General features: G+C 40.6%; 1 protein-coding gene across 3 annotated transcripts in view; it reads right to left on the reverse strand.

The window, feature by feature from the left end:
- LOC118231949 (attractin-like) overlaps window positions 1-12,470 on the reverse strand; it is a 199,663-nt gene that overhangs the window by 62,091 nt on the left and 125,102 nt on the right. For all 3 annotated transcript variants that reach the window (XM_035426369.1, XM_035426368.1, XR_004766180.1), the window contains exon 25: window positions 2,843-2,904. In XM_035426369.1, the coding sequence (XP_035282260.1) occupies window positions 2,843-2,904 (62 nt within the window). Of the gene's footprint in view, window positions 1-2,842; window positions 2,905-12,470 lie in introns of those variants that run through there.

A 12,470-nucleotide genomic window follows, 5' to 3' on the forward strand; every position in this document is an offset into this window, starting at 1 on the left:
GATATGGATGGCAGTAAGATGCAAGATGCATTGTTTCTCCTGAATATTTTTTCCATTGAGTTCAACAGGAAAATTATAGATTTTGTGTTAATATAAGCAGTTAAAACAGACCGGCCAAATTTGGCCGCAAACACTAAAATAAGGGGGGAGCAACAAACACTGGAGGAAGGTTAAATGTATATTCTCCAACATGTGTACCTGCACCTTCAGGTACAATTTCTTTGCTTGTAGCTCTATGTGTCGAGTTACACAGAACAACCTCCTCTTGCGCACATGTTGGAGATCACACAAACAAAAGGAGGGAGACAGAGAGACAGGAGGGAGGGAAAAAGAGAGGGTGAAGGAAGGAGAGTGGAGAAAGGTAGTGGAAAGAGCAATGGAAAGAGGGTGAGAGATTAAGAACAACATGAGGAGAGAGCATAATTTGATGGTAACATGCCTTTCCTTTTCCTTTACATTTAAAGTTTTCCCTCATTGCTGTGTACACTGTAACAGCAACCCAATGAGCCAATGAATCAAGGGCAAGTATGGGATGAAACTGATAAGCATTTCTGCTGCCAGATGCCAGTATATGCTAACAGAATACATGGAACTGCAACCGTAAGCCCTAAGCGGGTGTTACATTTCAGACCACGGAGAGGAGGCAAATAATGTTTTAATATGGGCACCTTAGAAAAAACTGGCACTGTCTCTTCAATGGACTAAAACACCAGGGCCATCTTTTCAAGATAAAAATGAGCCATGGCAGCGCTACAAAAGTTGATCGAAGAGGCCCAATCACAATGCTGAAAACAAAATTATGACTGTAACAATCCAGTCGAATAATATAGTATGTGAGGAAGCCTGCAATTCTGCAGAGATGATGAACAAGTGGCAGTCACTATAGTACCAACAGTCCACATGTCAGTTACGGAGCAATCCTGCCCCCCCCACAACATCTTGTAGTGTACAGCAAATAGGCAGACTGGGCGTGTTCCCGCTATCAGACTGCAAGAGAGCAGAGGGTCCGGCCCGTCCCCGATTGCCATTCTTATTTCATTTTTTCTCTGATCTGACCTATCATACTATCATGTTGATGGCTCCTGGGAGGGACCTCGCCGAGCTTAATAAAAGCAGCTAATAAAACAGCTCCTTAATTCGGTGGTACTTTCTGGGTGCAGATTTAGGATTTATCTGCGGTCAATCTTAGGTTAACACTGCTGATGTCACAGACTCCTGGCACGGAGGAGGAACGGAGGATTTGTTACCGGAAAGCATCCCTCGGCCAGAAGAAGAGGGCAGAGTGCAGGGAAGGGTTGGACATAATTAGAATCGCGTTACGGTTAAACTCAAGGGGTGACTGTTGCAGCTCCGATCAAAGCCCTTATCTGATTCACTAACACTGTTAAGTATCTGATCTTGCCATCTTCCCAGGAGGGTGGGGAGGGGGGGAGGAGATCTTCCTTGCTGACAGGATGTGATCTGTGAGATGTGTTCTTAGGCCTGTATGCCCAGGCTTTCAATGTATTGTCTTCTTTTTACCTCGCTCCATTGGCCTGACCTTGGATTAGCGCTTATGCAAAGTGCTTTATCCTCAGGATTGGAGGAAGCAGAATGAAGTGAACTGACGGTATGCGGCCTGTACAGTCCCCCAGGGGTCAGAGGTTACTGATTAAACAGAGATAAAGCAGAGGGCGGGTGGAGACTGGGATGCTGTCTGCGATCCCTGATTCACTGCTTTCCTCCTGCCCTTCCAGGCTCCAGGATCAATAACACATTACTGCAGTTCCGGCTGGAGATCAGGGCTTGCTCACATCCATAACCCTTCACCCCTGGTTCTTACACACACACATACACACATGCACACACACACAAACACAGACACACACAAAGGACACTGCAAAACACCTGTCAAAAACCTGACAATTACAAACTGAAATGCAATAAAATATGGAAAAAAACATAATATAATGGCAAATCAAATATTATAAGTCTCTTGAAACAAAAATATACTGAAATCAATTAAAGACCACACACTGCACACATAAGACTCTTGCTGTGAAGGATGGGAGGTTTACTAGCTGGGAGGTCTTAGCTGTCTGTTTGAAAAAAAAAACATGCAATTGGACTCATGCATCCTCACTGGTGTAACAAACAGAATGTCAATCTGTATTCACTTTTTTCGAGATGGAGAAGTTCACGAGGCAACATCTCAATGTAATTCCTTAGAAGAATTTGGGGGAATATAATAAGCTGTCATAATAAATGTAATACGCTTCTGAGTGGGTTTCTGATTTCTTCATGTACACTTTGAGCCTTCATTCTGACAGAAAGTCTGCTTAAGTCTTTGTGTTCTCTTTCTGTGGAAGTTCATATGGTGTCTCAGGCTCAACTTATTTGGTGTTATTCTTTTTAGATGTAGAGAGGATGGAAAGGGTGAATGTTTGGAATTTGTTTCTTTTTTTGTGGTATGTGTACCAAGACTCATTGGCTTCTTAGTGTCTAATGAAAACACAGAAACCTTACATCAACTTGTACTCAAGCCTGGCCTCTGAGCAGTGAAAGGCAGAAATCATAATCCATTATAGTATTCAACTGAACTGAGCACCAAAGTTCTCTATAAATTTGACCTGCTTACAAATGCTAAGTGTAGTCCAATTGCAACTTAATCAAATGTAATAAATTTCTTCCTATTTGAATCAAAGTCTTGTGATTTTGTTCAAGGACCAATCCTTAGATTTTTTCAAATGAAATAATTATGGAATACACAAGCTTTCAGTAATAAGGTTGCATTTTCTATCTCTACTAACCTCTATTGCTTCATTGCTGTCTACAATTATTTTAGCAGATGAGGTTTTCTTACCTGAAAAAAGTGACAAAAAACTGCACAAGGTCCATGAAGTTACTGTGCTGGGAGAAGGCGATCTGGAATTGGGACAGGGTAGAGAGGGAGAGTAAAAGAAGATCATTTACGATTAGTGAACCATGCAGTACTCATCTTATTAGTGGAGGCTTTCAGTACAGAAAAGTATTCTAATATAAACCTGAGATAGGAACACACCCAGTAGGTCAGGTCGTATGACAAATTACATTTATTGCATGTTCTTCATGCACACATACACACACACACACACACAGGCCTCTGAGTAGGTGGAAAGTTCAAAGGTGATATGTGGTGTTTAAGATTAATGGAGATGTCTGCCATCAAGTGCAATTCCCACTGAGCATACCAGTGAAAGTCATTTATTCTTGATTGACAGCAAGATTTGCAACCTTCTTAGTTTGACAGCACATCAATATATAGGCTATTACCATAAAGTGCATGGGGGTTCATTACAATCATGGCACAAAAAAGGTGAATCTGTGCACATTAGACACTATAGTTGTTTGGAATTCCCCTGCACTCCCCAACAGACAAAGCCTGCCGCTTTTCTTTAGCCAACAGAACTCTCATTCTACAGGGCTGAGTACCTGAAGAGCTCCTAAGCTCTGGTTCTGTGGGGCCACAATCTCTGCAGGGCTACTAAACCCTGTTTCCTGAGGGTCAGGTGCCTTCAAGCCTACTCAGCTCTGGCTCTGGAGAGTCAAGAGCTTCCAGGGCAACTCAAGGCAGGTTCCAGAGGGTTGAGTGCCCACAGGGATACTCAACCCTCATTCTGGAGCAGTGACAGCATCCATTATGTGAACTACACCAATTTAGCTTCCATTCCCAAGTGCTGAGCATCTGTATGTTGTTAGCAAAAATTATTGGACAGCAAACGCAGACTGGGCTGGGCAACTCTGCAGGGTTGGGAAACACAATTTTATTAACAGATTATACTGTATGGGGTGCATCTCACACTGTCATCCTGGCTGAGAATAACCAAGTAGTTAGCAGAAAAGCGACAAAACCCAGTGACATGGTTCACTTAATGCTAATAAGCCCCTGTAGAGCACCGCAGCATCACTGTACAGAGGCGCGTCCGTCTGGCAGTGAAGACACAGCTCTTAAAGGTACGGAAACTGTCCGAAGCAGACCTTTTGCTGGATTGCATGACAGAAAAAAGACTCTGACCTTGCTGGGTAAACAAAGGGGCCCGGAAAGAGACCAAATGCTTAATTACTCTGCAGGGAGGGGGGAAAATCCATTAACGGCCGTCTAATTGCCCCGCCGCGGGATCGATCGTCCTGCGCCTCAATCGGCGTCAGGGACTTGGCTGAGGAGAAGTTCCCCATGGGGCATAAACCACAGAGGCAGGAGGACAGCTGAATGCAAAGAGAAGCAGATCATCGACAAAACTGTTGGAAAATACAAAGCGGGTAAAGTACATTAGCGGGGTTGTGACCATTTTGGGGGCACCACTAGCAAAATGTCCAGCAGTGAAAAAGAGAAATTTTAACTTTGCCTTCTGCTCAGGCTCGTCATTATGCACTGTTTATCGGAACTAAATGGAACCGCTCTGTTTAACTGATCCATTCCAACCTAACCGAACTGAGCTGAAACAAGTCGATAGGTGCAGAGCTGCACCAAGCCAACCAAGCAAACTGAAATGAGTAGTTAACCATGGCACAAACACATGCATCCACCACCTTTAAAGGGGGAAAAATATATTGGTCATCATACAGTCACACTAATGAAACCTATACAGGTCATATAATCTAAAGGAAAGGAAAGATTCACCCAGAAACATAAAACAAATATTTGTTTTACTATCTATTGATGATAATACACTGAAAGAACTATATGTGTAAGACCTTGCTTGGTAAGACAGTGCTCCTAATGACATGTTGATGATGTTGGTGGGAAGAACTCAATTTTTGTTTAATATGAAAAATATAGTTACCTCAGCATTCATACTACCTGTCAATATATTTCAGTTTCAAAAACAAACATCTATATGTATTGGAAGTTCTCCTCTGTCAGTACAATGTTTCAATCTCCAACTTAGTCTTTTTGTATCCAACACATTGAGCTCAGGTGCTTTTATCGTTCATATTTTCTCTCACACAAAGCAGTGTTAACTTAAGCAGTGTTCATCAAACCTCCCAAGTACGGGAACATGCTGTTTACAAATGCCTTTTCCCCCACAGCCTTTTCCCCTTTTCTTTCTGGGAAATGGGGTGCCAGGAGGGGGTGAGAGGTTATGTATGCATTGGGAAAAAAGTTCTATGTTATGATATGGTCTATGCCCTTCTTTTTTCGATTCCATTAAAATAGTTTAAGAAGTCACCTTGCCCCATCTGTTTCATTTGCATTGTCAAAGCATGCCCTTTTTCAACAGAAAATAGATTGTTTATAGTGGTGGACATAAATCCCAGGGGGTCAATTCTACCAGTATGTCAATATGACATTGTCACACCAAAGTTTCTGCAGTTGCTTTCAAAAAAGCTATTGTGAGGCCACTGTCCATTTCTTCTAAAGCAATTACAAACCTTTACAAAATCTTACCAACCCCAGCAGCTGAAATTTACTGAACCTGCTTCATTCAGTACTCCTACTCACACAGAACTCTGTGCAGCACTGAGAGGAAAAAAAAGGAATCAGTCGTAACATCAGGCCTTCGGTGCATGGTTGCGGTCAGGGAACCATTCTTGAAACTGGAGAGTTCTGTGTTTGAACCCAGGGCAGTACCACTGCACTTTTGAGTGAGGTACTCCGACAGTATTGCTTGGCACCAGCTAAACAAACACCACCTGAAGAAATCTGCGATTTGGGATGCAAGTTGACCTAAAGGCAAACATCTGCTAGTCTAACAAATAAAAAAATATCTATCAATAGATAACCTAGTCAGACGCGTTCAATTCTCATCAGAAGAGATAACCAGATAGCTTTTCCACATCATTAATGGTCCCTGTGCATGCTTGCAGTTGCATTGCACGGTGCATAAGCGCATGTACTGTACCAGCTGCAACGGGGACAAAGGGAACCGTAAAATGTAATTTCATGGAGTGCACTTTACAAAAGAAATGTCACAGAGTGAATTAAATAGAATTCAAGTTACAGCAGACATAACTGGAACAGCAACCAGACCTGAAGTGAGATTGCCCTCTGCTGTACAGCCCATGACACTGCAGCCCAACTCTCTTGCTGTAGGCTGGGCAGCCTACTGTCTCCAGGGAGGCGCCTGTGGCTAGATTACATTACAGTGCCTGGTAAACTGTCCCCACATGCCATGCACTCACACACTGTATACAAGGAGAGAAAGCCACAATGCAACACTGCCCATACTAAGCATCCTATCACAGAGAGACATTGCAAATGAATGAATTGAGATCAAGAGGTACTGTTAACAAAAGGACTGTCAGAGCATTCCACAGAAAAAATAAATAAATCAATGGATGGTATTAAAAACATGTAGGACTAGCCAAAAAAATTGCTCGAGAACAGGTAAAATATAGGCTAGATTTAAAGTCGTATAAATCTTACATAGCATTATTTATTTGGCAGACAACTGATTCACACCAAATGGTTGTCATGGCAATACTGTATATACATAGAGATAAGGGCATAAGGTCAGAAAAGCATGGTAACAGAATATTAAGTAAAAGATCAGTAATAAAACAACAGCCTGCTAAAGTCAAAAACATCAAAGGTTGTTTGTTTCTCTGTTGATGTAAACATTGACGTGTACCTTCTGTCTTCACTCAACGTGATTCCTACTTGTCCAACGTGACTTACAAGTGCGATTATAAATGTGTTAGACCACAGTAAATCCTGTGTGACATTCCACTGCAGGGATTTTCCTGGTTCAAAATTAGTGGTGACTTTGCATGACAGCTGTATGTCCAGCTTTACTGCCACTGTCAACTCGATGTGTTCTCTCCCAATATTTAGCTACATTTAAAATGTAAAGTTCTGTGAAGTCTTCAAAAGACCACCATAATACATTGAGACGTAGGCTATAAAAAATTAAACATGTGGCATGGATATGTAGAACGAGCCAAACAGATGGCATGAGCACAGGTATAATATACTGTAGATAGATTAACGTTCCCGCCAGATTCTGACACTTACTATGTGTAAAACTTTAATATTTAAAAGGGGGTGGGGGGAATTGAGCCTATACTGAAGGATTAACACATTGTAAGGGGTCATTCTACAGGAATAGTGGTATTTGGAATTGCAACATATCTTGAAATGCATTTTCATGTTTTTCACTCAAAACTTCATTAACATTTTAACTTAACAAATCTACAAAAATGTCACCTTAATGTATTTAAATTATTTTTATACATTCACTCAAAGAATGCTTGCACCATCCTTTGTTGCTAGTGTTACTTTCACCTTGTAACAGCATAAACGCTTTTCCAGAATTTTATTTCTAAGTTCAATCTGCACATATAGTTATATATAGTTATATAACAGTCTATGTTAATAATAATACAGTAGAATGCACTTAATTGACAGATCCCAAACCATTTCCCATTCATTCCATTATAACGAGATCACATATTTGCATAAAGCATTACCATATTTGGGATATTTTTCGATATGTCTTATTCTTTCATGCAATTAAGAGGATTCTACTTAAGTTCATTTATTAGGTCTAAGATTTATTGTACACTTGAAAACAGTCAAAACTGTAAAACTATGAAATGAAGTATAATTAATGATCAAATTTTACCAATAAACACACGAACCATTTCTAATTGTTTTCCTTTTTTTGCGTGCAATTTCTCCTATAGTTGGCTTAGGCAGTTTGAAAAAACACATTTCAATGCAGGAAAAACCCTGCATTGTAACTCCTATGTGACTTTGAACAGTGACTTGTCCTAACATGGCTAATCACTTGTACTCTAAAGCAGCCCAGTGAATCCTATGTGACTTTACACTGTTATTTGATTCTACTGTATGAGGCTCATCATTGAAACTGTTACACAGCAGTGTGGCCAAAGGTACCCACATTCATGCCAATGAAGACACTAGAAGGTAGAAAAAAATCCTTTCTCTACCTTCCTTTCCACATGTTAATTCTAGTGCAAAGGATTATGTAGCACCGGGGTGTTATGGCCCGCCCATTGCACTTTTCATTAATTGCTACTTGGGATGTTGGTGATTTTGAAATCTCGGCTATTTCTCCATTTGCACTCATTATAAGTCGCTCTGGATAAGATAAATGCCTAGAATATAAAATGTAAATGTAGAGTGTGTGACCACAGATTCATTCAGACTCCCTTAGCAAGCCGGTATCTGCCACAACCTCCTCCTATCCCACCACCCACTGTCTTGTTCAGCAACAGAATTTCTTAATTCCTTACAGGTGTAGCACTGTGCTTTAAGCCAACAGGGCTCAGTACTGCCACCTGCCTACAGCTGTTGCACATATATTAAATGGCTTGACTGAATGCTCAATTCTGATTGGTCCACGGGTTTCAAAGGGTTAAAACTTCAATGAACATTACATTACATTACAGAACAAATGGCTATGAAATAGTACAGGCAAAAGCTTAATCATGGTTCTAAATTCATGCGCATCAATGGTCTGACAATAACACTCTCTTTGACAGATTTTCTCATAATTTTATTTCTGATTTAGCAGATGGGTTCTGACATTAAGATAAAACAAACACAGACAATTACAATTGTTTGCCATAAATTGCTAGCAAGCCAACAGTTACAGAAGCCCAACACAGCCTACTTACAACAGTTAGTGTTGAGGGATTTTCCCAGCCACTGGCAACTCAAGCATAATTGGGTTGTTGCTCATGAATAACTGCAAAGAGCAGAGGCGTTCTATATATAACTCATGAGACGCATTTTGTTCTGTAACTTTGGGAACGATTGCATTTATAGTTAGCAACTGTTTTGAATGTAATTCAGTAGCCTATTTGGCTAGCTAGCTATCTGGTATAACAAGCATGCCGTGAGATTGATTTTGAACTAACCCAACTGAATTTTAATTTTAGCTAGGAAACGTGTGACGGTGACCCTAGCATAAAGCTTGTTTGCAATCTAACCTGGTTGAGAGGGACTAGAAAGATGCTATGTTTACACTGCCTGACCAAACCATTTTAAAACGTAAAACAGAGAGAGGTCAATTTGATTGAGTTATGGTGTCATGCAATTTTCTTAAGTAATGTAATGACAAAAAGAACCAAAATTTTGCAATTGCAAAACAAGAAGGAATTTTTTTTTGTGATAGAATCATATCATTAAAAACAAAAGGTTTTTGCTTTTCGTCCAAATAGAACTATTAACCAAGTTTTGCTTAGCAACTAAAACAATATGCTCTTAGGGCCTCAGAAGAATATTTCAATTAAGAATATTTCAGCTTCACCATGGCCGCATCACCACCCCTGTCATACAGTATTTTCCAATGAGCAGACAGCCCATCGTAGTTTATTTTTTACACCATGTCTGGTCACAATTTTTCAAATTCCGCTCATATCACCCCTAATGCTTTTTCACATTTTTATATTTTTAACTATTCTCATGACCGTCCCTTTTCAACTGACCACACCCCCATTCCAACAGAGACCCTGTCCTGACCACACATTTTGGGAGGGGTCTGCTTCCCTTCATCCACAACAACTCCACAGACCCTATCCAATATGTTCAGGCACGACAGAACCTTTGCAGCTCTGGCTGCCAATACCATCTACTTCTAGTCAAGACACAAAAGGGCAAAGAAATAAATGCTCTGCCCCCCAATTTTTGATACTCTTCTAATTCTGCCATTACCAGTCAAGTTTGGTCCAGGCCAGACGGATGGCCCCATTGCTCTACTGTTCGAGTGCACTGTGATATATATTTCACAGCCTGTACTCTGGCAGTCTGGGTGTTTAATCTCAATCTCCACCACAACCGTGTCTCAGCCCCTTTTACTGGGGCATAAAAAGATCAGCATCAAATGTGCAGACGGCAATTGTGCCACCCTGTGTGAGAACTACTATGCACCGCCAGCCCGGATTGCAGAGTTGCAGAGTAACCGGCTATAGGCAAAACGTGAGTCGGCACAGGGCGCAAGCTGGGAGCAGACTCACAAACAACAAACATGCATTCCCTACTTAATTTATCTGTTTTTCAGCAAGTGCATGAAGTATGATAAAATCTCTGTCTCAGTATGGTATTACCTAATATTTAGACATGCTTGTACCACTCAGTTTGGGTGGTTGGAAGGGTGTTTGTGCCGTGCTTAAAATGTCACACTGAAATACGCAACATTATCTAGTATATTAAGCCCATAAGTGTGTTCCTCACAAGGGACTGCATTTTCAGTGGGCACATTAACATCTGTTCAGTTTGCTAGTAATTACATACACATACCTGTGCCCGTATACAGCATTGTTTAGATGCACATCCACAAAGTTAATCATCATTGGTGTAATAATCCATCTGGAACCATAAAGTAGCACAATACTCATATTTACCAAACAGATGCGAGAAAGTCACATGGAAACAGAACAAATACACTCACTGGCCACTTTATTAAGTACAAGTACACCTACTTGTTAATGCAAATAGTCTGTTCCTCCGCACAGCGAATGAATGAATCAGTGAACGAATGAACTCAATATAGCATACAGACATGAATAAGAGCTTACATTTTTTAGTTTGACCAATCATTAGAATGAGTAAGATGGATGATCTAAGTGATTTTGACAGTGGTTTGATTCTTGGTGCCAGACATGACTCTTCCAGCATCTCAGAAACAGCTGCCCACACTACAGTCTCTAGAGTTTACTGAGAATCGTGTGCTAAACAAGAAATATCTAGTGGGCAACAGTTCTGTGGCCAAAAACTATTTTATTGAGAGAGATCAGACGAGAAAACTAAGAGAGGCCACAAATACTCAAATAACAGCTGTTTACAACAGTGGTGTGCAGAAGGGCTTCTCTGAATGCACAAAATGTCCAACCTTGAAGTGGATATGCTACAGCAGCAGAAGACCACGCCGGGTTTCTACTCCTGTCAGTTAAGAACAGAAAGATGAAGATACAGTGAGCGTGTGATCAACAAAACTGGACGACTGAAAATGTATCTGTGCTAACGAATCTCGATTTCTGCAGCAACATGCAGATGGTAGAATAAACAGCATAGTCCATGGATCCATCTTGCCTTGTGTCAATGGTGCAGGGGGCTGCTGCTGGTGGTGTAATAGTGTAATTGTTGCTGACCATGTGCATTCCTTTAGGACTAGAGTCTACCTTTATAGAAGTGGATACTTCCAGCAGGATAATGTGCTATGTCACAAAGCACACATCAACTCAAGCTGGTTCCATGAACACAACAATGATGATTTCAGTTTACTCCGATCTCTTCTGTCTTATGATCTCAATCCAACAGAGCACCTTCGGGATGTGGTGGAATGGGAGGTTTGCAACATGAATGTGTGGTTGAAAAATCTGCAGGAACCATATGATACTATGAAGTCAGCATGGACCAAAATCCCTACGGAATGTTTATAGCACCTTGCTGAATCCATGCTGCAAATAATTCAGGCTGTTCTAGAGGCAAAAGAGGGTCCTAGCCGGTACTAGATAGGTGTACCTAATAAAGTGACCAGTGAGCGTATAGGATAAAAGCCAAAGGGAAAGAAGAACTGAAACAGAAACACATCCCCATCTCAGTTACTGTACACATACTTTAAGATGAACGACCATAGAGAAATGTAATTTTCTTATACCACAGTTAAAGAAGTGGTTGAATGTAACACTTGCCAGTTGTCTTTAGGCAAAAACAAAACAAACGTGAATAATTTTTTTATTATTCAGTCATTTAAATGTATTTTAAAACGTATTTTTCTAAGCCTAAATTTCCCACTATAAAAGTTCACCCAAACTGTCTGGGCGTGGTAATGAGAACTGTCAGTTAGCTATGATTGACAGACCATGCCCCGTTACCATAGTTACCTCCATGATACGCGCTCATCTTGGGAGACTGAATTTTCACAAGCTAGCTAACTTAGTATATCAAGTATCGATAGCTAAGGACGTTGACTTATATCCAATAATAATTTTTGCTAGCTAACTATAACGTCCTTATGAAAGCAAACTAGCTAACGTTATCAATAACATTACATTATGAAAGCAAACTACATAGCTAGCTAACGTTAGCTAGCTAGCTATAAATGAATATAACCAACCAGAGATAGTCCAATAGTCCTTAAAAGGCACTCTAATAAGTGAACCTAACGTTCAAATGATGTTGCTAACGTTAGTCAAATATTTGCATTGTCTTGCCTGTAAGCCAGCGGCACAAACTATGGGTCACGAGTTATCCATGGGTCCCAAAATATGATTTTGAATGAGCTATCACTGACTGACAGTGGGGAGGGCAAAAAGGAGCTTTAGAATGTCGCCAGCAGTGTATGCGCGTGAGCTCGACAATACATTTCTCACAGAAAAGGTAGTTTGTCGGCTTTTTTTAGTTCATTACAGTGGTGATAGAAGTGACAATAATTAAGTGTTGCTGTGCTGTTAGCCTTTACTGATCACCGTACAAGGTTAATGTGAAGTAGCTAGCACATTAGGACAGCACTAACCCATAAAAATGTACTTTGAATGATACT

This window comes from Anguilla anguilla, chromosome 7, assembly GCF_013347855.1.
Source record: "Anguilla anguilla isolate fAngAng1 chromosome 7, fAngAng1.pri, whole genome shotgun sequence".
Classification (NCBI taxonomy): Eukaryota; Metazoa; Chordata; class Actinopteri; order Anguilliformes; family Anguillidae; genus Anguilla; species Anguilla anguilla.